General features: G+C 42.6%; 1 protein-coding gene, 1 long non-coding RNA gene and 1 other non-coding gene across 4 annotated transcripts; 1 reads left to right on the top strand and 2 right to left on the bottom strand.

Annotated features, from left to right (window-relative positions):
• Positions 1-1170: 1170 nt before the first annotated feature.
• FUT4 (fucosyltransferase 4) lies at positions 1171-8762 on the bottom strand. 2 transcript variants are annotated; one of them, XM_033420355.2, is made up of 2 exons: positions 8386-8762; positions 1171-7995 (listed from the first exon to the last, which is right to left on the bottom strand). In XM_033420355.2, the coding sequence occupies exon 2, from the start codon at positions 7878-7880 to the stop codon at positions 6687-6689; it is 1194 nt and encodes a 397-aa protein (XP_033276246.1). In that variant the 5' UTR covers positions 7881-7995; positions 8386-8762; the 3' UTR covers positions 1171-6686. The 2 variants fall into 2 exon arrangements, with proteins under 2 accessions (XP_033276246.1, XP_049570110.1); XM_049714153.1 differs by having other exon boundaries at positions 1171-8762.
• A 3680-nt stretch (positions 8763-12442) lies between these two features.
• LOC117199785 (U6 spliceosomal RNA) lies at positions 12443-12549 on the bottom strand. The gene has a single exon (XR_004481124.1). It is a non-coding gene; the product is annotated as a U6 spliceosomal RNA (small nuclear RNA).
• Positions 12550-16639: 4090 nt separating this feature from the next.
• On the top strand, positions 16640-19555 carry LOC125965277 (uncharacterized). The gene is made up of 2 exons (XR_007478976.1): positions 16640-17957; positions 18820-19555. It is a non-coding gene; the product is annotated as an uncharacterized LOC125965277 (long non-coding RNA).
• Positions 19556-25347: the final 5792 nt, after the last annotated feature.

The raw sequence follows: 25347 nt of genomic DNA, 5'->3' as shown, positions 1-25347 counted from the left end.
TTAAAGAAAAAAAAAAACAAAAAAAAAAACTGCAATGAAAGTGATTTTTCCAAGATGAAAAAGAAGCAATCAGAAGAATCTGTTGTAACCAATCACGGGCCAGTTTTATATTTCTGCTGAAATGTCACTTAATTCTTTGTTAAGTTCCTGACTCCTTGTCATTTCACTCCCCACTTGCCAACAGATGCTGCATTTCAAGTTGGAACAAAAGTTTCTTTTGAGGAAAGTGGCATCGAATGGTAGATTTTACTCTCTTCTCTCATTCTCCGGGCACATGTTCCTCCTTTATCGTACTTCTTTGTCATTTCACCCTCATCTTCCCTCTCCTCTTTTTCCATCGAATCTTCTCACTGTCTCTTCAAGCACTTCTTACTCATTTACCCCAATGTCTTTCCTTTTTCGTCTTCACTCCCCACGTATATTCACCACCCATTCTGCTTTATAACGCATTTTTTTTACCTCTTTCATTATTGAGTCCTCTTTTCTTGTCACACCTGCTTCTACCCTCAGCTGGCTATCATCATTTTTCAAACTCTATACTTAAATGAGCACATCAGTGTGCATCTATTGGAGAAGGGAAAGTAAATAGTGTTTTTCTAAGTTCATATTTTCCCCTTTTAATACTTTGAGCATAAGCTGTTAAGAAGAAAGATGCCTCTGCCCACCATCACATTCCTAGTCTTTACTCTACCTCTTTAATTTTTTTTTATTTTTTGGCTGTGCCGTGCAGCTTGTGAGATCTTAGTTCCCCGACCAGGGATCGAACCTGGGCTCTCAGCAGTGAGAGCAAGGAGTCCTTACCACTGGACCGCCAGGGAATTCCCATTATTCTACCTCTCTTAAAAATGGCATTATTTAATTTAGCACACAGGAGCTAGAGACAGTACAGAGGGCATCAGAGCACTCAGTGAAGTCAACTGGAATGAGAGAAAAGGGTACACTACTTACACCCTTGGAGATGAGTCACTAGGTTAAAGGGAAGAAGCCAGGCAAGAAAGAGCAGAGGACGAGTTGAACGAGACCTTGTGTAATTCAGAAAAGGCAAAGCCATCACACTTCAGTCACCCTTCTAGAACCAAAGAACTTACAGAAACCCCTTGACCAAGAAACATCCCATGTATCATTGTTGAATACATTAGTGACTGGGAAATATACATTATAAACAAGGAGTCATTTTCCATCTTTAATCGTTTTGTCAAAATAATCTGAACATGGGTACATAAATACTTGATTTGTTGTAAGAATGTGCAGCATAAAAGTCCCTGAGACATATCCAAGAATGACTTGAACTGTGTTCGTTGCAATTATTCACCATACTAATTACCAAGGGCTGGGCTCCCTTCCCTGATATTTAAGGCATGTTATTAAAAAAAGATATATATCATATATACACACATATATAAAATATAATAATTACATATTATATATAAATAGATATATATTTTACTAATGCTACATCAGAGTCTCCCTCTCTGGTGCCTGGATTTTCCACCAGTTTACTGGTGCTGTGTAGTAAGTCATTTCCAGACTGTAAGGAAGGCACTTAGGGAGGTAAATTAGTTCTTTAAGCCCTACGGTGCCAGTTAGTAGAATGAGGGCAATGGAACTAGAAGGTCCCAAGAGAAGATGTTCTCCAACCCCCTCCTTTTGCAGTTCAAGTGACAGAGGCTCAAAGGAGTTGTGACTTGCACAAGCACGGCTGGTTCTGCCACTATTACTGTAACCTTAGGTAAGTCCTTAACCAGGTCCCTCTTCTGTAAAATGGACTGGTGATCATCACAGCTAACATCTTCCAGGTGCTTCCTGTGTGCCCGACGTTGTCCTGAGTACTTTAAGTGTCTTTTCTAATTCTCCCAACACCTCCATAAATTATATATGATTACCTTCAATTAGAGATGAGAATTTCAATACGCAGAAAGCTCAAATAATTTACCCGAGATGAGACAACTAGGAAACGTTGCAAAGCTGGTCTAGTAACTGCCTCCAAAATTCTCTAATTCCAATTCGTAAAAGAAAACCCCAGCAGGTAGGTTCTCAAATTCCTATCTCTAAAAGTAGAGCAGAGTTAACAAACTATAGCCCACAGGCCAAATCCCGGCACCGCCTCTGTTTACAGATTGTCAGTGGCTGCTTTTTGTACTACCAACAGCAGAGGTGAGTAGTGGCAGCAGAGACTGTATGGCCGGCAAAGCCTGAAATATCTACTCTCTGGCCCTTTACAGAAAAAGTGTGCTGATCCCTGCTCTAGAGCTTTGAAAATTTGGAGCATCCTGTAACTGTATAGCACTTTACAATGTACAAAGCACCCTGGCAAACACATTTAAGCCTTGTTTTGCAGGGGCATTCATGCATTATAAAGGAGGACGCTAATTTAAGTAACTCGCCTAATCAGGGCCACAGGGGCAGAAAGTGGCAAAACCACACACCCAGGTTTTGACTCCAAATTGCGAGCTCTTTCCGTGAAGCTTCCCTGTCTCCTCTAAATTACTGCTGAGGAAGGGTTTGGAAACTGGAAAGGACCTGTGAATACTGAAAGCAAGTCAGACTGTCTTCTTGATGCAAATATTTCAGGCGTACTCATGTAATTAAAGTCATGGAGCACTAAAAATATTAAATTAAATTTACAATACATTTGAAAGAAAAGTTTATGAAAGCCATTTCGAAATACATGTGATGCATCCCTATGTATTTTTATATTAGCGTATGTGAAATTTTAACCTGCTCAATTTAGAAGGACTTGAAAAATGAAATCATATAAAATGAGCAATTGCCACATTTCTCTGGCTGTTTGATGAAATTAGCCTAAAAATATATTGTTTTTTCCTTACCCCAAATTTGCACATAAAACTGCAATTATACCTTCCTCATGCTAAGTATTCAATAAATAACATGATTAGTTTTAAATAGAGTTAATACCAAGGAGAGCATTAGTAAAATAATACTTATTTAACAATATAAATTAACCAGAACAAAAACAATTTTTAAAAAAAAAATTCACAGAAAGCATAGTGCTTCTTCCTAGTCTGCAAATTCCAGCTCAACCTAAATGGCAGTAATGACTCTTGAAATAGTATGGCTGAGATTTAGGGATTCATTTGAAATACATGATATGAGGTCACTTCCTTTTTATTTCAGATATATTCTGTAACATACCCTGAGATTTAATTCTACAACCCCTATAAATGGATAAGGAGGCACCCTGAAACCACTGCAAGAAGGGAAATAAACCTCTCTCTCTGTCACCAATTGAGTCACCACTATGTGTTAGGCACCTTATTACTTTATTTCCATTTCCTGAACAGCTCATAAGGAGCTGTGAAGTCATTCCTTGCCCCATTTTACAGTTAAGAAAGTTGAGACTCAGGGTTATTACTAATTTGCCCAAGGTCACATGGCTGGAATTCAGAGTTAAGGCAGATTACCTTCAAACTATCCCCCACTGTCCCATGTAGATTCCCAATAACACCAAGACCACTGACCAATAATTCATAAATACTTATTTTAAGAACAGAATCTTTCCTTCTTTATTGGGGGTCTATTTTGATATAATTTGATAATTATCAAATTATTGATAATTTGATAATTCTGCCCATACTATAATATTTTAATGAGGACATTTTATCCAGGGATTTCAATTTCTCCTTTTAAGGAAAAGGGAGAATTGAAGCACCTAGACGTTAGTAAGTGTTTCGAACAAATGCATAGAGATAAAAGTTACTTTATGATTCAGCTAATTGTACTAATCAAATGCAAAATTACTGTTTACAGCAGAATTCTGTATAAACCTAATTAATCTTGGACCTTACCCACAACAGTCACTGAGGGTGCTTATTATAATAAATCAAGGAGAAAAAAACCCCATTATTTCAGGCTTTAAATCAACTGGCTTTCTAATAATTGATTTATGGTATTATTAAGAATGTCACTTTACTCCTAATTTATCCCTCCCCCCCAAATTAGGAGTTTGGGATTAACAGATACACAATACTATGTATAAAACAGATAAACAACAAGGATCCACTGTATAGCACAGGGAACTATATTCAATATCTTGTAATAACCTATAGTGGAAAAGAATCCGAAAAAGAAGATATATTATCTATAATATATATGCTATATAGAATATATATTATATATATATATACTACATATATAATATATATATTAACTGAATCACTTTGCTGTACACCTGAAACTAACACAACACTGTAAGTCAACTATACGTCAATCAAACAAAAAAAAGGAAAAAAAACCAAAAAATCCCACTGGATTAATGCCCAGTCAACATATTTGGGCTTCCCTGGTGGCGCAGTGGTTGAGAGTCCGCCTGTCGATGCAGGGGACACGGGTTCGTGCCCCGGTCCGGGAAGATCCCACATGCTGTGGAGCGGCTGGGCCCGTGAGCCATGGCCGCTGAGCCTGCGCGTCCGGAGCCTGTACTCCGCAACGGGAGAGGCCACAGCAGTGAAAGGCCCGCGTACCACAAAAAAAAAAAAAAAATGGGGCTTCCCTGGTAGCGCAGTGGTTAAGAATCCGCCTGCCAATTCAGGGGACACGCGCGAAGCAACTAAGCCCGTGCACCATAACTACTGAGCCTGGAATCTAGAGCCCGCGAGCCACAACTACTGAACCCGTGTGCCACAACTACTGAAGCCCACGCGCCTAGAGCCCGTGCTCCGCAACAAGAGAAGCCACCACATTGAGAAGCCCACGCACCTCAACAAAGAGTAGCCTGGGGCTTCCCTGGTGGCGCAGTAGTTGAGAATCCGCCTATCAATGCAGGGGACATGGGTTCGAGCCCTGGTCCAGGAAGATCCCACACACCGCAGCGCAACTAAGCCCGTGCACCACAGCTACTGAGCCTGTGCTCTAGAGCCCACGTGCCACAACTACTGAGCCCGTGTGCTGCAACTACTGAAGCCTGGGCGCCTAAAGCCCGTGCTCCACAATGAGAAGTCACCGCAATGAGAAGCCCGCGCACTGCAATGAAGACGCAACACAGCCAAAAATAAAATAAAATAAATTAAAACAAACAAACAAACAAAAAAAGAGTAGCCCCCGCTTGCCGCAACTAGAGAAAGACTGCGCACAGCAACAAGGACCCAATGCAGCCAAAAATAAATTAAATTTTTAAAAAAAGAACGTTACTTTAAACAAATAAGTTCTGCCAATTGATTTATCAAAGTCCACTATTTACTTTTTGACAGTGGTAGATTATAAGAGCCTTAAAGAGAGGAACCTAGCCTTACACATTTTTGTTTTTCCCGTGGTGCAGGTACATGGTGACACCTAATATGCTGTTCATTCAACAACTTTTAAAGTCAATGCATATATTTTCAAAGTTGGTCCCACAGCACAGTCTCAAGGGCACTAGAAATGTGAGGATGTACCCACTGTACTACTGGGCAGACCAGGAGGGGAACCTGGTGGCCCCAGGGAGAATTGCAGATTTCTGTAACAAAAGATAAAGTTTTTACTGCAGGCACTGATTAAGTTCTATTCCCTAGCAACTAAACATTTAACTTAAAACAGACAGAATCAAAAACCGCTATTAACAGACAGGAAACTTTCTTCCTTTTGCATGATTCCATAATACAGTGCAATCCCTTTCATTGTTCTGCAGACAGGTAATGCCAGGACCCCATGGAGGACTGACTTTCCAGTTTTAAATTTCAGCTCCAGTAAAGACACAAAATAAATAATTTTGTGGAAAGTGACACTGTGGCTTCCTTCTCTTCTGTTTGTAAACACAGGCTGGTTTTCTGGGAGGAAGGGAGAAGAAGGTTGCTTCTGCTTTATTTTCACATCTGTAATTTTAATATGCTTTTTAAAAGATCCAGGTTATAGAAAAACATAGACACAGAAAAAATCAGTTAGCAGATGATTATTCACATTATAAAGGGATTCTCCATTGGGTTCCATTAAATATTGCGCTCTTCTAAAACAGCGAATTTGATTTAAAAGCGGCTTTTCAAGAATACATTTGTGTAAAGTGAGGTACACCAAATATTCATCCTAACTCTTCTCCAAGGACAATCCAGCATCTTGTTTCCATTCATAAAGCAAGGGAACAAACAACAGCACTTGTTAAGGAAGTCAGTGGATTCTTGGACCACCCTCCTCACCTTTCTTAGGAGATGACGCTTTGAGAAATCCAGGCACAAAGAGAAAGACCCACCTGTGGCCACAGTCCTTTCTCTATCCTGCAACAAGGCTCTTTCTGAAACCAGGGGTTTGCCGCATTCGGCCCAGTCACGTGAGTGGAGGAGCATTGTGTGAGATTTGGACTCAGCACAGGCCACAAATATGGCCTGTGGCACATGAGGAAATTCAGAGCCACTGACAATTGTTTCTTGTAGGTAAGCTGTTTCTTCACCTCTGCACTGGTTACAAGGGGAGGAAGGCCCCCATCTTCACCCCAGAGCTCAGATGCCCTTGGACAGCAGAGGAAGCCCAACTGCTAGTTGTCCAAAAACCATGAGCACCCAGGACCCTTCCCACCCAGTCTTTGTGCTGAATAATATTACTTGGTAAGTCAACTTTAATCTATGGGAATAGATTAAAAATGGGTGTTTGGAAAATACAGTCCCATGATCCGGCAGTTAAGGAGATGCACAGCGGAGGATCCGGAGGATCCAAAAGCCGACGACTTGGCCTCCCTGGGTTACAGCCAGGGGAGGGTGGCTTCACCGCTGAAACCAGCCAGCCAAGTTAGGGACGCTCTTGGGCTGGTCCCCAGCCATCTGCACAGCCTGGCAGGCCCGGCACCAAGGCTCGTCCCAGAAGGAGGTGACGTGCACGGCATAGCTCCGACGCCAGCTGAAGTATCCGCGGTAGGCAGCTGGGTTTCGATCGAGGAATTGCAGGTGGGCCGCCAGGGAGGAGGCATCAGGGAAGTCGTCCACGTGGATGAAGGCACGGCGGGGAATGAAGCGCTCGTAATTGGCACGGTCTGGGCCCAGCACCACCGGTACCGCCCCAGCCAGGAAGGCGTTACGCCACAGCTTCTCCGTGATATAATCCAGGTGCTGCGAGTTCTCGAAGGCCAGGTAGAACTTGTAGCGGGCCACTGTGTGCAGGAGCCCGACGTCGGGCAGCGGCTGCCCGGGCCCACCCTTGCCGAAGACGTCTACGGTCACGTACTGGCTCAGCTGGTGGTAGTAGCGGACCCGCGCCTGGCGCTCGTCCCAGTTGCTCACCACCCAGGCCACCAGCCCTTGTTTCCGGGCCAGCGGCGGGACCAGACCCGGCGGCTGCTCGCTGGGATGGGTCCTGGGGTAGAGGTAGCCGTAAGGCACGAAGATGTCCGAGTCGGCCCGGTAGGAGAGCGTCCAGTTGAAGAGGTTACCTGCCAGGCTCTGCAGCCCCGGGGAGTGGGTGGGCGACTCGAAGTTCATCCACACCCAGCGCTGGCCGGGGGGCCTGGGGCCCGAGGCAGCCAGGGCTAAGGCCTCCGCGGCTTCCTCCTCGTCGTCCATCAGCACCTGCTGCTCCTCCACCGGGCGCACGTAGACGCCCCAGGGCGGGGGCCAGTCCTGGGGTCCCCTCACCAGGTCTCTGTGGTGGAAAAGCACCGCCTGGGCCTCCCCGTAGGCCGCGCGATCAGTGAGCAGGAGGCAGCCGCTGATGTTGAAGCGCAACCGGCAATCGGGGTGCGGCCTTTTGGCTCTGTGCCGGCCCCCGAAGGGCTCCCACCACAGCAGCACGCTCACCCGCCGCGGCGGGACGGAGGAGGCCCAGGGCAGGGGCGGCAGCTGCTTCCAGCAAACATAGACGACCACGGCGCTGCACACCAGGCTGGCGGCCATCAGCGCCAGATGGGCCTCGGACAGCCTCAGGCCTCCACGCGGAGTGCGCCGCCCGCCCCATCGCGCGCTCATGGCCAGCGCCGGCAGAGCCGCCACCGCCTGCCGCGCGGCCGCAAGCCCGGAGCGGCGGCGACCGCTCTCATGCTGCCACTGAGGGTCCAGCCTTCGTTGCTGCTCGCCGCCCGACCTGGAGCGGGAAAGGGCGGTCCCAGTATCTAAAGGCCCGCAGGTCTTCCTCTCTTCCTCAACACTCATCGCCCGGCGAGGGTCCAGGGCGAGGGAAGCAGACGCGGCGGCCCAGCCCGGCGCAGCCCCGTCCCTCCCCTCAACTGCGCGCCCGACCAGACCAGCCCGGCCAAGCCCCGGACGCCTCCTGCGGCACCTCCGCCCACTCCCCGGCCCCTCCAGGGTTCCCGGACTCCCCGGCAGCGCCCCGCCCGCGACTCCGGATGCCGTCGCCGTGATCCCGGACCTCTCCGCGTACCCCACGCCTTGGCCTGGCGCTGGTGCTCTCGCCCGCCGGGGATTCCCTCCCAGCTGCGCCCGAGCCTTCAATCGCGGCCGCCCAGATCCTTGCCTTCCAGAGTGAGGGCCCGGTCCATCCCTGGGCGCCGGCAGGTGGCGCGAGACCCTCCAGAAGCCGCGGCGGCGCGAGCGCAGGCGGGCACGGGAGGAAGGCGGCCCAGGGGTGCCGAGCCTCCGGGCGGGATCGAAGATCCGCTTCCTTCCTCTCGCCCCATCAATGGCCAGCGACGCCTGCCGGAGGGAGGGAGCCCGCGAGGCCAAGGAAACGTGCTGAAAGAGGCGCAGCCTACGCGAAGCCGACCTTGACCTCGTGACCTGCCGCCGACGCAGGCAGGTAGTGCAGTCAGCTCCCGCGGCGCGGCCCACAAAGGTGGTGCATTTTGTGAAACCAAGTTTTCAAGGAAACCCTACTGTCAGGAGAACATTCGCTTTGCCTACAGCCCCAAAAGAGGAAAGAGAAGAATCGAAAATTTTCTGAGCAATGAAAACACGTTCTTTTTCTTCGCTCCCCCACTGAATGAACGCTTCTGCCTGCTGGCTCATAGCTTTCTTTGTACCAGAGCTATGAATTTCCTGCCTATTCAGTGGGATGAATGAATGAACAACACCATTAATTTTACTAAGCACTTAAGAAACAGCATAATATCTGCACTCATGAAGATCCAGCAAAACACTCTGAACTATAAAACGATGACTAAGATAAATATTATAGCATCCAAGTTTAGGGTATAAAGGCTAAGTATCACAGTGGCCTCTTCAGGTTTATCAGTGAAGCAACTGAGGCATCTACTTCTACCTTGACTTAAGGAGTTTTTTTTCCCTGATGGCTTGAATTTGAATTTCTGGATTTTGGCCTTCATTTATGTAATTTAACTTTTATTCAGCAAAGTTCTAAATAGGGCATGGGTGGGCTGCTGACCTAAGGAGAGGAGGCAGTTTTGAGAGAATTTCTAGATCACAGCAGTGCATTGGTGGTGCCCCAGCCCAGTGCCATGTAAGTTACAAGATGTTAGGGAATAAGTAGACTTGCTGGGAATGGGGCCATCCTTTCAGGTGTTTTTGATGTTATGCCATTTGGATTTATTGTGCAGAACTTTTTCATTGAAAACCAAGTACAGATTGTAAAACTTCTATAAAAATGGTTTCATTTAGGTAGTTTCAAGTGGCATTACCTGCCCACCCACAGTGACAATTTGGGAGCTGAATGGACAGCACTAGGTGCTCTGGCTGTACCCATCAACCTAGTGATAATTTCTCCTACACACCAAAAACTTTTATAATGTTTTTATAGAATCATTTTTCAAGCTAGTTAAGCAAATTGTCTTTGAAATTAGAAATTTCAGTGATTCTCCACTCTTATTTTTAATTAGAAAGAAAAAGCTATAAATGCATGAATAACTTTTTTCAACCAAAGGAAGGAAAGGACATATTGGCTTTTCTTTTTATGCAATTCAAAAATCTATACCTTTATGCCCATTCCTCCCCAACTTCAGTTAAATAAGACATCATAGATAGAGCCTAACATTGTGTTTGGCATTTGGTAAATGTTAGCCTACTTGCTTGTATCCTCCCCCGACTCCCAATTTTCCCTTAGATCCTTCAGATATTCCAATTAAAGCAAATTTTTACTGGCAGAACGGCTCAGATCTCATGAATATCAATTTCCATTGTGTCCACTTATCTTGGTAGGGTGCAGGACCACAAACTGTCCCTACTTCAGTCATATCTTAGTGTATGCGAGGGGATACCAAGCAGAAGGTTGTGGCTGGATCAGTGAAAAAGTCATGACTTACCTACAAACTATATGCATTTATTCACCGGGCAATGGTTTGTTCTTACTTAAAAGGGATGGAGGGGAGGAGGCAAGAGGAGGAAAGGCTTTAAGGGAAAGTAATAAAGCCAGGTGTTCTCATTTATTCATTTAGCCAACTGGGAAACTGGGATGAAAAACACTATTTCTACCTTTCAGAATCTATGGAGAGGAAGGGATCTTGGAAGGTTTTGAGAAGGTGGTTCCTGGAATAATTAGGAATGATTAAAATGGGGGAGGAAGAGGGCTGAGACATTAGTCTAAACAGAAGAAGCAGCATATGCAAAGGCCAGGCAGTGAGAACCAGGATAGTAGGTTAGGAATTACAAGAGTTTAGTCTGGCTAAGCAGATGGGGTTTTATCCTGAAGCCTGTGGAGAGTCCTTGAAAGGCTGTAACAAAGCAAGGGAGCAATATAATGAGATTAGTATTCTTTTTTAAATTTATTTATTTTAGTTTTGGCGACGTTGGGTCTTCGTTGCTGTGCGTGGGCTTTCTCTAGTTGTGGTGAGCGGGGGCTACCCTTCGTTGCAGTGTGCGGGTTTCTCATTGTGGTGGCTTCTTGCGGAGCACGGGCTCTAGTTGCACAGGCTTCAGTAGTTGTGGCTTGCGGCTTCTAGAGCGCAGGCTCAGTAGTTGTGGCACACGGGCTTAATTGCTCTGCGGCATGTGGGATCTTCCCAGCCCAGGGCTCAAACCTGTGTCCCCTGCATTGGCAGGCGGATTCTTAACCACTGTGCCACCAGGGAAGCCCTGAGATTAGTATTTTTAAAAACTCATTTGTGGGAGGAGGTGAGTATACAGAAGAGGACGTGAGATGGGCTTCTGGTGTGGTGGCCATGTTTATTGATGTGGGCACTGGTTAATGGGTGTGCTTGGTTGAGGAAATTCATCAAGCTGTATGCTTACATATGTAATTTTATGTATGTATATAATATGTCAGTAAAATGTTGCTAAGAAACAAATCATTCTGTCATCACTAAAGAATGAGTTGGATATTAGGGACCAGGATAAGAGTAGAAGTATCCAGTCCAGTTAGAAAGCTCTTGCTATAATTCAGATGTGAAACAAAAAAAGCCTGAACTAAGACAGTAGCTGTGAGGATGAGATTAAATTAAAATTAAAGGAGAATAGATGCAGAGGTACTTAGGAAGCCAGTCTCTTTCTCCAGGAAGCCTTCCTGGACACCCATATGAACACATCCAGGGTAGGTTGCATGCCCCTCCTGTGTGTGCCCATATACACATCTTTCAGAACATCATTGGGCAGCAATCATGGCTGTTTCAGTCAAACTCCATCTCTTGCACAGAACCAGGCATCTAGTAGTATTCATCATCTCAATGAATACTTGAATGAATGAATGAATGCTCTTAATGTATTATTGAAATGATCTTTTGGTATCACTGTTCCCCAACTAGAAAGTGGGCCAGTATCAGGAGAAGCTGACAATGTGAATGACTTGCTGTGCCCTTAAGAAGCTCCTTAAGCTTTCCGTGTAAAATGCTACACATGTACTAATCAGGACCCCGGGGACAAGCTTCGGAAACTCCATCAGATTAGGCTGGGTCTCGGGGCTTCCCTGGTGGTGCAGTGGTTGAGAGTCTGCCTGCCGATGCAAGGGACACGGGTTCGTGCCCTGGTCCGGGAGGATCTCACATGCCGCGGAGCGGCTGGGCCCATGAGCCATGGCCGCTGAGCCTGCGCATCCGGAGCCTGTGCTCCGCAACGGGAGAGGCCACAACAGTGAGAGGCCCGGGTACCGCAAAAAAAAAAAAAAATTAGGGTGGGTCTCATCGGCCCAACCTGGACAGGGTGCTCATTCTCGAAGCAATCACTGTGGTCAGGGGATGTGGACTCTCTTTACACCCTCTTCTGGATCTAGGGGGTAGAATCAGTCCCATATAAACCTCATGGACTAATAGTGGGGTGAAGGTAGTTGCCCAAAGGAAAAAGTGAAGTGCTGTTCGCTGAAGAAGAGGGAAGGGATGGTGGACAGAGGCCAACACAATGTGTCTACCAGCCTTGTGCAAGGAATTATTATTATTCTAAATGAATTCTAAATCAATTTAGAACTTTAAACATTCTATGATTCCTTTTAATTTGGTAATAATAAACAAATGTTTCTTTTGTGTATTTAAAGGCCTCCCAGTTTCCACAAAATATTACACAGGAAAAACTGGATCTCAGTCGCAAGCATGATGACAAAGTCAGGTATCAAGAAGGGCTTTTGGCCCCTGAATTTGCTAAAGATGTGTAGAGGGGAGCTCCGAAATTCAAGGCTCATTTTTTTTCTTTTTTTAAAAAATACGGAACACTTCATGAATTTGCTTGTCTTCCTTGTTCAGGGACCGTGCTAATCTTCTCTGTATCGTTCCAATTTTAGTATATGTGCTGCCAAAGCGAGCATTCAAGGCTCATTTAATCAAGATAGATGAGGGCTCCATGCACAATGGGGCCAAGAATGGCCTATTCAGTTCCAAATTCTCTGGGGGCAAGAACGAGGCCAACTGTGGTTCCTCGAAATCTAACTCGTGCTTTGTTCTTCCCCAGGGAAAGAATTCATTTTAAGCCTGTCCTACTGCTCCTCGCCAGAGACAGTTGCTGTTTTCCAGGGATGCCTCAGAACATGTTCTGACTGCCTTGAGTCTGCCCGTGAGCACCAAGCTCGGTCAGCTGCAGGTGCATGAGAAACAGGCTACCCTCAAATGGGTGGCTGTTTTTCGCTGAGATTTCTGTGGCTGAACATTGACCTGCCAAGTATATTTCAAATGTTTTTCTTGAAGAGATAAAAGGGCAAAGTTCCTCCCAGTATTACGTACTTACCGGGAAATGGGGAGCAGCCAGTGAGCGGGTGCAGCTGGAAAAGCTAACCCGTATGCAAAAGAAGATGGGCTTATTTCTTTCGTCAGATACAAGTTTTTAACTGTGTATAACTGGGCTGATGATTATGCAATGATTGTTAGTTTAAAAGTATTAGGTATTGTATAAATTCCCCAACAATCCACAAGTTATTGGTCATTGCCCTATTAATTCCTTGATAGAAAAAGAAAACTAACACCACCTTTTAAGGTCATTTCTTTTTATCTAAGTGCAAAAATTTACTGCCCCTAAAAGATATTGTTATGAATAGTCAATATGAGAATTTATTACGTTTATTTTAGGGTTTTACTCGTATGCACTCAAGTTCTTCCTGTATTCTTACTTGACTGAACAGGTAGTGCAAGAATTTTGGATGTTCAGAAAAAGGTACATTGCGAAACTCTGGTTAAAGTCAGAAATATTCGCACCATATTTAAAATATTTATAGGGTTTACTTCTGCATTCTTCTTGTTAAACTACTCTTTCCTAAAATAGAGTTTATTTGCAGTCACATGTAGAAGTTATGGAATACAAGACTTACACAAAATTATTTTGACATTGCAATAAACATGTTAATATCACACAGTGCAATGCCTGGCACATACGAGGTGTTTAATAAATGTTTGTTAAATAAATGAATAGATGAGTGAATCAATGAACACCACTGTTAATTTTACTTTTCATGAGGCACTTATGAAACAGTTCACTTTCTTCATTCATGGAGAGTATGCAAAAGACTTTGGACTAAAAAGTAATGACTAAGATAAATAATATAGCACAAGTGTAGGGTGAAAATGGTAAGTATCATACTGGCCTCTCCAAATCCTCTTCAGGTTCACCAGCATTATCTCTGCACCTCACCTGAAGTCTACTTGGGTCCTCAGTCAAATGAGTTAGCTCAAATTCCATACGGCACTGCAAGAACTACGTCTATCCTGGAAGCACCACTGGACTCTGCAAAAAAAGGGAACTTCTTTGAGTGAGCTCACTGTTCAAAGACTTAATTTCCAGGATCATCTAAGACAGGAGGGGAATAACAGCCCCTCTTGAGGTCAGAGAAGAGAAATTAGATGCGAATAAAAGCCGTAGATGCTGCCTGACCACCATTCACACATTCTCACCGTTCGTCACTGGAAATCTGCTGTGCCTCTTTCGTTCCCTTGAAACTCTCAAGGGCCCATTTCCCTGTCCACAGTTTGAGAAAGAACTTTGGGGATTGTTGTTAGAAGATGTTGGTATGATGACCCCAGGATTGGCTGTGTTCCTTTAAAAGGTAAAATACTGCAGTTTTTCTTTATTTGTATTTATTATGACGACTCCTTTGTCATTATCAGCTTGCAGAGCTATTTTTCAAGTGTGTTCCAGGAAATACAGGACAGAGAATTGTTCTGTATTGACATTTGAAGGACTCCATTAGGGTCAAACCTTGTTTGGGCTTAAAAACTTGCAAAGGCTATAACTTCATGTAGTAACACTTATTGGATGTCAATTATGTGCCAGACACATGAGGTATATTTGAACAAACAGACAAAAATTTCTTCCCTTGTGGGACATGTAGCTATCACACTCAACCCACCCACGTAAATTATAGCTTTAGAGAAATTCCAGATCTGAAGAATCCAAAGGTAGACTTCAGAAGCTGTGATGTGTTAGGCCTTTAGTAACCCTGCCTATTTGCTTCTTGAGGCAACATTTCCTTGATTGCCTTGTCACTTTGTCATTTGTCACTTCTGAACTGATCAAGTGTCATTATCAGAGTGGAAAGGTCTTTCAGACACCTATCTTTGCAACTTTCTCATATCCATTTATAAATAGTTAAGCAAGGTTTGTTCATATTATCAAAGACGTTTTTGAAGTTAAAGCAAAGCAATGTTTTTTTGAGGGGTGGGGTGTACACCTGGGTCTCTCCACCCAAAAGTTTCCACTCTAACCCCTTTAGTTATAGAGACCTGGAATTATGAACCGGAAGGAAGCTATTTAGCCCACACACGTGCTCCAAGCAGGTATTATAATTAAGCCAGATAAAACTAAAGGCAGTTGTACCACTAAGGATTCTTTTTGTTGCCATTACAGTGACTTACTAGAGACAGCTTTATGATGACTGTTTCTTTTTCTTTTGGCCACACCGTGCAGCATGCAGTATCTTAGTTCCCTGACCAGGGATCAAACCCGTGCCCCCTGCAGTGGAAGTGCAGAGTCTTAACCACTGGACTGCCAGGGAAGTCCCAGCTTTAGACCAAAAAATAAAAGGGTAGGGTTGGGGACAAAATTTACTGTCATGTAAGAAGTGGGTCTCATAGAGACCCACCTGTTTTTTTTTTTAATAGTTGAAGAGTTTTATTAAAAATAGTAAGAAAAAAAAGCTAATGTAATTAAGTTAAAGAGTCATTAGGCATAAATTTCCTTAAATGATGAGAGACTTAACCCTTCCATGAGTCCAAAGGCCCCTCCACCGAGGAACAGTCTCCAGTGATGCCCTACATGTCCACTGGTTCCCAGGCTCTCATCTGACCAACTCACTGGTAGGTAAGGCCTTGGTGTCCTGCACCCAAGGCTAGTCTGTGACGGAGAGCTCCCTTGAACAAAATTTACTATCTTGTGAGAAGGGGTTCTTACAAAGCCCAGGAGGAGGACTACAGGGCAGAGAATGCTGGCAGAATGCTACATCTGCTTCTTTCCCTCCGCCCTGCCACCCCTATCAGCTTTCTGTGTTTCTCCAGTTCACTGGGCAGAATATAGTTCTCCCTAACTCCATAGTTCTCCAACAGCAGAGTCTGACAAGCAGATTTTGAATCTCAGTTTTAAGTCTTTGGCAGCAAAAATCTGACTGGACTACCTTGGGCCTGGTGTCCCTCTAGTGAAATTAGCTATGGTCTGGCACTGGGTCCAGAGCAGTGGTGGTCAGTAGGTGGTTTGGGGCAGGGAGTGGGCATACTAGTTCTCAGAGAAATGAACACCTTTGTGAGCTGAACAGTTCTGGAGAGGTGTCTGTCTCTTGTGTTTGTTCTGATTTTGAACAGATGACCGAGGAAGGAACTTTCTCAGTCTTTCTATTATTTCCATAAACAAATGCTCCCTTATGTCTAAAATAAATACCTGCAAACAACTTATTATGAAAAACTATAAACACAAAAGTAGAAAGAAAAGGGTGATGAACCCCCAATTCCCTTTATCAAGATTCAGCGATTATTAAGATTGCCCACTTATGCACCACCTAATCATTTTTCTTTTATTTCTATGTTTTCAAATAAATCCCATATATCATCTTTCATTCCTTCATGATTAAGTATGTCACCTGCAAAGTCTACTTACCAAAAGAGCTGAACCTGAATCCAATCAAGCCACAGGTAACTTCACACCAGGCAGCACTTGGTGTCCAATTGTTGCACTTGTGTGATGTTAAGATTGATCACAGGTTTTTGTGGTGCCCAGCCTTCTCTCCCAATGAGGAATCTCCCATCAACATTTGTCTAGGGCTTCCCTGGTGGCGCAGTGGTTAAGAATCCACCTGCCAATGCAGGACACACATGGTTCGAGCCCTGGTCCGGGAAGATCCCACATGCCGTGGAGCAACTAAGCCCATGTGCCACAACTACTGAGCCTGTGCTCTAGAGCCTGCGAGCCAACTCAATGAGAAGCCAGCACGTAGCAACAAAGACCCAGCACAGCCAAAAATAAAAACAAATAAATTTAAAAAGACGAAAAAAACACATTCGTCCAATGGCTTCACCCATTGATGAGCAGAGTCAGTTAATGTTTTGGGGATTATAAAATGGTAGCTTCACTAATCTATCATTCTTTCCACACTTATTAACTGAAATTCTGTAAAGAGGACTTCCCTTAATCTACCAGGGCTATTTGGTACCTAAATTACCAAATTGTTCAGAAAAGGTAGGATAATAGATAATTCTTTCTTTTCAGTTGCTGCCTTTGTAAGTAAGAATTAATGCCTTTGCAATCTCGATTGGTGTTTAGTGAAGCTGGGTTTGTTTTTGTTGTCGCTGTTTGCCTTATTCTCTCTCATTTAAAAAATATCCTTATGAACTCATGGCTTTTTATATATTCAGTGAGTGCCAATTTTTTTATGCTAAAATTTCCCCATCTTTGGCCAGAGGATTCGTGGTAGCTCCTAAGTCCTTTGGATATGACCTATTAATTTTGGAAACTTCCCTGTTTTCCATACGAGATGTTCCAAATTCATCCTGGAGATTTCCTGCCTCAGATCTGGAATCAGACATTCCTCCAAGAAGCCATGACTTCTTTTTTAATCTAAGTGATTTTTTTTTTCTTTGGGGGTACGTGGGCCTCTCACCGTTGCGTCCTCTCCCCTTGCGGAGCACAGGCTCCGGACGCGCACGCTCAGCGGCCGTGGCTCACGGGCCCAGCCACTCCGCGGCATGTGGGATCCTCCCGGACCAGGGCACGAACCCGTGTCCCCTGCAACGCCAACCGGACTCTCAACCACTGCGCCACCAGGGAAGCCCAATCTAAGTGTTCTTAAAAATCAACTTTATTGAGGTACTAGGGGTTAGGATTTCCATATAAGAATTTTGGGGAGACATAATTCAACCTATATTCAACATGGGGAATTTTTTTAAATGTTATGAACAATATGAATTGTTTAACTTACCAGGTTTTCCTTTCAATATTGGCTACCAGAATCAAACTTGATAAACTTTAAATTAGAATTTAAATGAAAGAATATAGTGAAGTAAAGATCAGGATCAGGGGGAAAAGACACAGCTTAATGATCTAGGCACACTTACAATAGAAGGACCACAAATCTCATTGTTAAAGAATCTGAAGCCGTAAATCTTTTTACGCGCAGGCTCAGCGGCCATGGCTCACGGGCCCAGCCACTCCGCGGCATGTGGGATCTTCCCGGACCGGGGCACGAACCCGTGTCCCCGGCATCGGCAGGCGGACTCTCAACCACTGCGCCACCAGGGAAGCCCCGTAAATCTTTTTTGAAACTCCCCAGAGTATAAAGAAATAAAGGGCTGCTGGGGAAGGAAGAAAGTAAGGCAGACAGGCAGTTAGAAAGAAAAGAACGAAGGAAGGAAGGAAAGATGAGAAGGAAGAGAGGAGAATGAGAGGGAGTAAGAGGGGTGGAGAAGAGAGAGAGGAACAGAGACAGAGAGAGAGAAAGAGAGAGATTAGGAGCTAATCCAAATCTACATTGTTGGGACACAACTAAATCTTAGGCCCAATGACGTTGCACCCTACCCCCATGTCCCTGGATAATTAGTTTGGGTATATTTTTCTTTTTCATTTTCTCTTTACATATTGTAATATTATTTCTTAGGAAATAGGTAATACTATTAAATAAGAATATGGAAAGCCCAATTAGAGTTTCAACACAATCCCAGCTGCAGGGGAAATCCTAATCTCTTTGCTTTTTAGCATTCCGAGAAGCAGTCCTTTCTTTCCCGAGATAATTTTCCTATGCTCTGTTTTGTTTTGAAGATATACATAAAGAACACAAAACTTGGGCTTCCCTGGTGGCGCAGTGGTTGAGAGTCCGCCTGCCGATGCAGGGGACACGGGTTCGTGCCCCGGTCCGGGAAGATCCCACATCCCGCGGAGCGGCTGGGCGCGTGAGTCATGGCTGTTGAGCCTGCGCGTCCCGAGCCTGTGCTCCGCAACGGGAGAAGCCACAACAGTGAGAGGCCCGTGTAGAACACAAAACTTAAGCACACAGCTCAGTGCTTTTTACATGCAACACACACAGACTCTTACTTGTGTAACAACTACCCAGATAAAGATGTAAAACACAACAGGATCCTTCATGCTTGTTTCTAGTCAATAGTTCCCAAAGGAAACCACGATTTTTCATAGTTAAATTTACCATTTTTATTGTTTCTGACTTTCATATCATACTTAGAAAATCATACTTCTCCACCCCAATATTTTCTTTAAAATCTGCCCATATTGTCTTGTTACTTTTATTGTTTTATTTTATTTATTTTTAAATTGAAGTATAGTTGATTTACAATGTTTCAGTTGTACAGCAAAGTGATTCAGTTATACAGATATGTGTATATATATGTATGTATATATATATATATATACACACACACACATATATGTATTCTTTTTCAGGTTCTTTGGAAGCTACTATTTTGACTTCTGTCTCTATAGGTTAGTTTTACCTGTTTTTCAAAATCTGTACATGGATTCCTCCAGTATGTTCTCTTTTGTGCCTGGCTTCTTTTTGTCATCATAATGACTGTGAGAGTCACTGGTTTCATATGGTTTATTCTTTTTTGTTTTCTTGTATCTTTCCACTGTATAAATATATTACAATTTATCTAGTCTCCTGTTGATAGACATTTGGGTTGTTTCCATTTTTAGGCTATTTTGAATAAAGCCGTCATAAACATTTTTTCACTGTCCTTTTAAGTGGCATCATCTATTGTACAGGCACCATAAAAAAATATGGGTTTGTATTTAAGAGATATCATTACCATTTACCATCAAAAGGGTATCTAAAAAGAAAGAAAACAAAGCTAAAAGTAACTGAGACATGGCAAGAAATAAAATATATAAAATTACCTTGGTGCGGTCAGGGAAGATTATTTCATAGCATTTATTGTGTTTGTCTCATATATACAGCACATATTTACTATATAAAAATTTTTTTAATATAGAAAATATAAAGAAGAAGATAAAGAAAATATTGCTCCTCCCCCAACTCCATCCCCAGATAACCACTGTTTGTATTTGGGTGTTTAACGAATATACAGTATAATATAGTTTATATACATATGTAGTTTATATATATTGTGTATTGGGCAGAAGTAGAGTGGAAATGAGGAAGGAAATCCTTGAGCACGTGTTTGTAAAGTAACCCTGAAAGCCCAAGTGCAAACAGGGCATCGTTTCTAATGGGTGAATAAAAGTCAATACTCCCCAGCCACTGCTCCTTTTGTGTGGCATCCTAATATACATGCAGAAAGGTTGATTGTAAGAATCTGGGGGAGGTTAAGCGTTTAGATTCATAAGCATTGTAAATGTTTTACCCCATTTTCAGGTAGTTTGGGGTGTTATATTTCTTGACTAATTGAAGATGTAATCTCTCCAATTTTAGCCACTGGCTCACAACACTGTTTTTTAAGTAGCCAATGATGAGAGAGTTCCGTTAACATGGTGATGGCTGGAACTGGCTTACATGTAGGATCTCTTAATGTGTATTAACTAAATGGAAGTTTTTGTATTAAATCTGGAAAAGTTTGGATTTTGACTCAAGAGATTATTGACTGTTTCACAGTGTAAATATTTTTAAGTAGGGAAGAGATATACCCAGTCAACAAATCTTTGTTGAGCTGACTTGATTTATTTCATTAAATCTGAGAAATAAACTTGAGAACCACGAATTGGAGGAAGTTTTCAGATGAGCTTAAGAGAGGAAGGAGAATGAAACATATATAACCAGAATACTAGGAAAAAAAACTTTTTAAGCGGGTGAGGGGGTGTAAGTAAATCACAACAGTTATGTATAAAATGAAAAATCTGAAAAATCCAAAGGTCCAAAACATAGAGTAATAAATGCAAAAATAAATAGTGCAAACATATAAACATTTTTAATATAATTATTCAGTTATATTTTAATGAGTGGGAAATTATATGTTGTGTTACATATACCATACAATGTGATTCAAATATTTCCTATGCATGTAAAGTAAAACATGCATACGAAAAAAGAATAAAAATATATCAGCATGTTATCAGTGGTTATTTCTGGGAATTGAATTACAGATGGGTTTTTTTCCTTTATTTTTCTTTATTTGCCAATTTTTCTATACAGTACATATGTTACTTTTGACAATTGGGGGGAAAGGAAGGTTAGGGGTTTTTTCTCCTTTTTAACCTCTTTTTACCCCAGTAGTATTATAGTATTTGTAAAATGGCCCCCTCCCTTTAAAATCTCTTCATAAATTTCCTGGCTCCTTACTATTTAGTGGACAAATTCTAGAGAAAGGATGAGCTCTACCAAGGCTAGCATTAAAATGGTTGTCTCTGAGTCAGAGACTTTTCATCTCTGCCATTCATTTACTAACCTTTACTATACCTGTAATTTTTTTTTAATGGATGACCATAATTATATTACAGTGAAAGGTTAACATCTATAATGTTTTCCTTGAAGTAGACTCAATAAACATGCCTTTGTTTTATCATATTTGACATACTTAATAAAATAAGCTGAAATAGAAGCCCAGTGTATCCTACCTGTGACAACTAAAAATAAATATATTTTTCTCCATTGTTTTCAGGTGCTTAGCAAACTTTACCAATAGTCTTTCATTGCTTTGGATTAATTTATAGATAGGAACTAAAACCAATAATAGGAATTACAGGCTAATATAAATGTTTTTAAACACATCTAAACTGTGAAACAAGCGTGGTTTCTTCTGTTTTTTCAGACCTCAGGAGAAAGAGGTTTCTTCTCAATGGAAAAATTGTTCATCTTATCCTAGAATAAAGAAATGAGTGAACAAACAAGTAAGTTTTTACTTTGGGGAAATGCTTTTTAATTCCAACCCCGTTTTCATCTAAAATTGATTTAATTTTCTTAACAGTGCTTCATTTGGTAGAGCAGAATATAAAAGCCATACCCATGTGATTCAAGTAACTGGAGAAACCTCGGTCTTCTAGACCCTCATTACTCAGAGTATAGTGTCTGAACGTGCAGAATCAGCATCACCAGGGAGCTGGTTAGAAATGCAAAATCTCAAATCCCAGCCCAGATCGACTGTATCAGAAACTGCTTTTTGATAAGATACCTATGTGATTTGTAGTCACATTAAAGCCTGAGAAGTGCTGGGCTGGACAACTTTATTATTATTATTTTGTTGTTGTTACATGCCACAGAATAAGAAGAAACTGATCCAAGTAAATGACTCAATCTTGTTAGTATGATGAAAGCAGGAGAGGCTTCCTAGTCTCTAACCAAAAACTGTTTTAGAATTTAGAACTACAATTAGATGATCATGATTCTAAATTTAAATTTTAAATGACGTGTATTAAATGTTGGAGGAGTTACAACTACAATGATCGTGTTGTTCATGAGAAAAAGGAAAAAAAGCACAAGTGAATAGGAAAAAGATGACAGTGAGGATTGCCCAAATTATCTACCTAAAGTACACTTTATAGGAGAGGTTTCTGGAAATATTGTATTCCAAGGAAAACCTCTCTTTGAAAGCATCAGTGTGTATATAAGATATGCACAACTTTTCATGACTCACACACTAAAGTCAATGGGTTCCCTTGCTTTTCCTTCTATTGTTTACATTGTTTCATTTAGCATTTCAAAGAGGGAAAACCATATACTTTTGTGGAGGGGGAGACGTGTGGGGTAGCAGCAAGAAGGTTCCGAACATACAGGAGGCATTCAACATGTATGTATTTCCTGTTTCATCATTCGCGCGGTCATTCTTGTGACTGATAGTGATTGAGCACCTACCGTGCCAGGTACCGTGCTAAGTGCCAGACAAACAGTGGTGAGTGAAAGAGACATGGGTCCTGGCTTCATTGGGTTTCTGACAGTGTTTGAATTAATACTGACCAACTTTTGAGAGTTATCTGTGGGTTTTGTTCATCTGTGCTATTGCTGTCTTGCATCTAACTTTCCTAATTGATAATGAGAAATATCTAATTCTCAGCTATCAGCTAATTCTTATGGATTCATCAGTTGTGATTTGTATAGCAGATAGTAGCAGTTTAAATGCCAAAATGCAGCTGGTAACTTACAGAGATGAAGCTAAAACATACAACAATGTCAGTTACATACTATAACATGACCACTGTAAGGGCTTGATGCAGGCTGGAGATAGAGGGCTGAGGGCCGCCAGGAAGGTAGTGCGGATGAGTATCAATGAGCGGGAGCTGCGAATAAGTTTCTCCTAAACCGTATGGGTGAAAGTAATGTAATTATGGTCAAAATCAAACATGTATTTTTTATTATATGCCCCCAATTGATAAATCGGGTAATCTGTTGCACTTCTGTGTCTTCAAATGAAGGAAATTTGTTCTTCAAACCAGTCTTATATTACAGCATTTAGAAAATCATCTCTAAAATAAATTGCTTTGTGAGTTTTCTTGGAATGATGGATTTGCCCACTAGAGTTGGGACCTGACAAATTGGGTGGAAAGCTGAAATAAACAGACCCCACTGGGCAAGTGTCCCAGACTTGGATGGAACAACCATTACTTCAGGTCACATCTCTGTGGATTTTGCATGTAGTTGACTCCCAGGTTCCTAACCCTGAATTCCCATGGCCCTGGCATTTGTGCCTGTTTAACCACTACTATTCCACCCTTGTTTTCTGATGAGCAAATTCTCTGCCATGATGGCCCAAAGGTTGAAGCATAGTCTTGGAGTCAGATGGAAACAGGTCTGTAGTTCTGGCCTCACTACCCCCTAGACATAGTATCTTGGGTAATGTAATATCTCCAAGCCTCAGTTTTCTCACGTGAAAAATGAAGATTGAAACTCTCATCTCATGTGACCCTGTGGATTACATAACTTTGAAAGACTGCCATGCCTGGCACATGATAAATGGTGGCTACTACTTTATTATTATTAAACCCAGGTCTCTATTACTGGTTCCTTTTTGCTACACGAATCCCCTTAAGTAACAAGTTTTTTGTTTGTTTATTTTTTCACCTTGTGTCCCAGTCTTTAGTGGCTGTATTTTCCTCCTACTGAATCCATATTCTCGAGGCTTCCTCCCTGGGGACCCCCCTCTTTTGTGGCACTTGGGCTGAGCCCTCACGCCATTCCAGATTCACCAGACAGCCCAGTTCCTGTGTACCGTTGGCTCACAGAGTTGGTGGTGCCTCATGACTTCTACTCACTAGCTGAGTGACTTGGGTAAATTATTCAAACCTTTTTGTGCCTCAGTTTCCTCATCTGTGAAATGAACTGTACTTGTTTCATGTGATTGTTGTAAAGATTTAATATATAATTATATATGAAGAATCTAATGAAGTGCTATATAGCATTTGCCAGTATGACTCATATCTTGGTTAAGAGGACCCAAGCTTGGCACTTACCCACTTCTTTCCTCTCAGCCCAGGGTTCCCTCCCAATTGTAGAGCTGTTTTCAGGACTTATAGACCCAGTTGTATGTCCGTACACTACCTGGACACTGCTTGTGCTTCCATGTCAGAACCCCTGCCTTCTCCACATCCTGCCACAAATATCGCTGGCAGACATCGGCTGGGACAGTGAGGAATGAGTAATAGCTTTTCCCCAAACATAATGTCTGTGAGGAACAGTCTACTGGGGCCAGCCTTGGTGGCCTCCTACCTAAAATAGGGTAAAACTAATGGAACCTAGCAAAGCAGTTGCCTTATTCTTCCTGAATTCCCTCGTCTCCCTTTCCTCATTTCCACTAGTAAATGCAGATCATCTGTCTAGAAGAAAGGGCAGTGCAAGATTCCTTCCCACTGAGCCCGTGTGCTGGAAGGTCTTCTGTGGATAAAAAGGAAAGGAAAGAGTCAGGAGTATAACTCAAGAGTGTGAACCTCTATTGTATCCGTGGGGTAAATTGGTTACTTAAACTATTACTATTTAAGTTCCACAATGAGGCAATGTAGCCAAACTACAAGTAACCTGAGAGAAGCAAATCAAAAGAAGATTGGCTTTCGACTGAGAGCTGTAAATAAAGCACATACCACTGGTTTATAAACCGCTCAGTATCCTCCATGCTTGGGGTGGAAGTCAAGGGTATCCAGGTCTTACTTCGTAGCCCTCCGTGCCTCGAATAGTACTTGGCTTGTGGCAGTAAACTGTTTCTGCTCGGCAGTCCTGGCTTCAAGCCTCCCACAGGGAGATTCCTTTTAATGCTCCAAATCCCTTCCAGGGCCACTGTCAATATTTTCAAAAGCAAGATAATGATTATTAGCTTCTTCTCTTTTCAGCACAAAATGTTCGTAAAGTATTTACTTGGTGACTATTTTCTTTAGCCATTTGGGTGGAGGTTTATTTGGTTTGATTGATTAAACCACCCAAGGTCTTTAGCCTTTGTTTAATCTGTAATTCTAGCTCATTCATTGAATTATTCCCTATGCAATTTAACCTCTACAGTGTTATTAATTTAACCTGCCCCTAAAGAAACAGATGAAAAGTCAATTAAGAAATACAAATAGCAAGATGCAGAGAAATCAGGAATAAATAATCATTAATATATGGACTTCATCAGGCAATCTTATCTGATTCTGCTTTAACTCCTAGAAGCACAAATATTTCCAAAGATAACATAACCCAAAGTTACCAGAGTAATTCATCCAATAGATCCAATAATCTTCTAAACTAGATGTTGTTTAATCTCCCCCTTGAAAG

This window comes from Orcinus orca, chromosome 8 (genome assembly GCF_937001465.1).
Source record: "Orcinus orca chromosome 8, mOrcOrc1.1, whole genome shotgun sequence".
Classification (NCBI taxonomy): Eukaryota; Metazoa; Chordata; class Mammalia; order Artiodactyla; family Delphinidae; genus Orcinus; species Orcinus orca.
This window is presented reverse-complemented; position numbering and strand designations above follow the sequence as displayed.

Coding starts and splice junctions, on each gene's coding strand:
- FUT4 (XM_049714153.1), bottom strand. CDS start 8,063: ATGAGTGTTGAGGAAGAGAGGAAGACCTGCGGGCCTTTAGATACTGGG.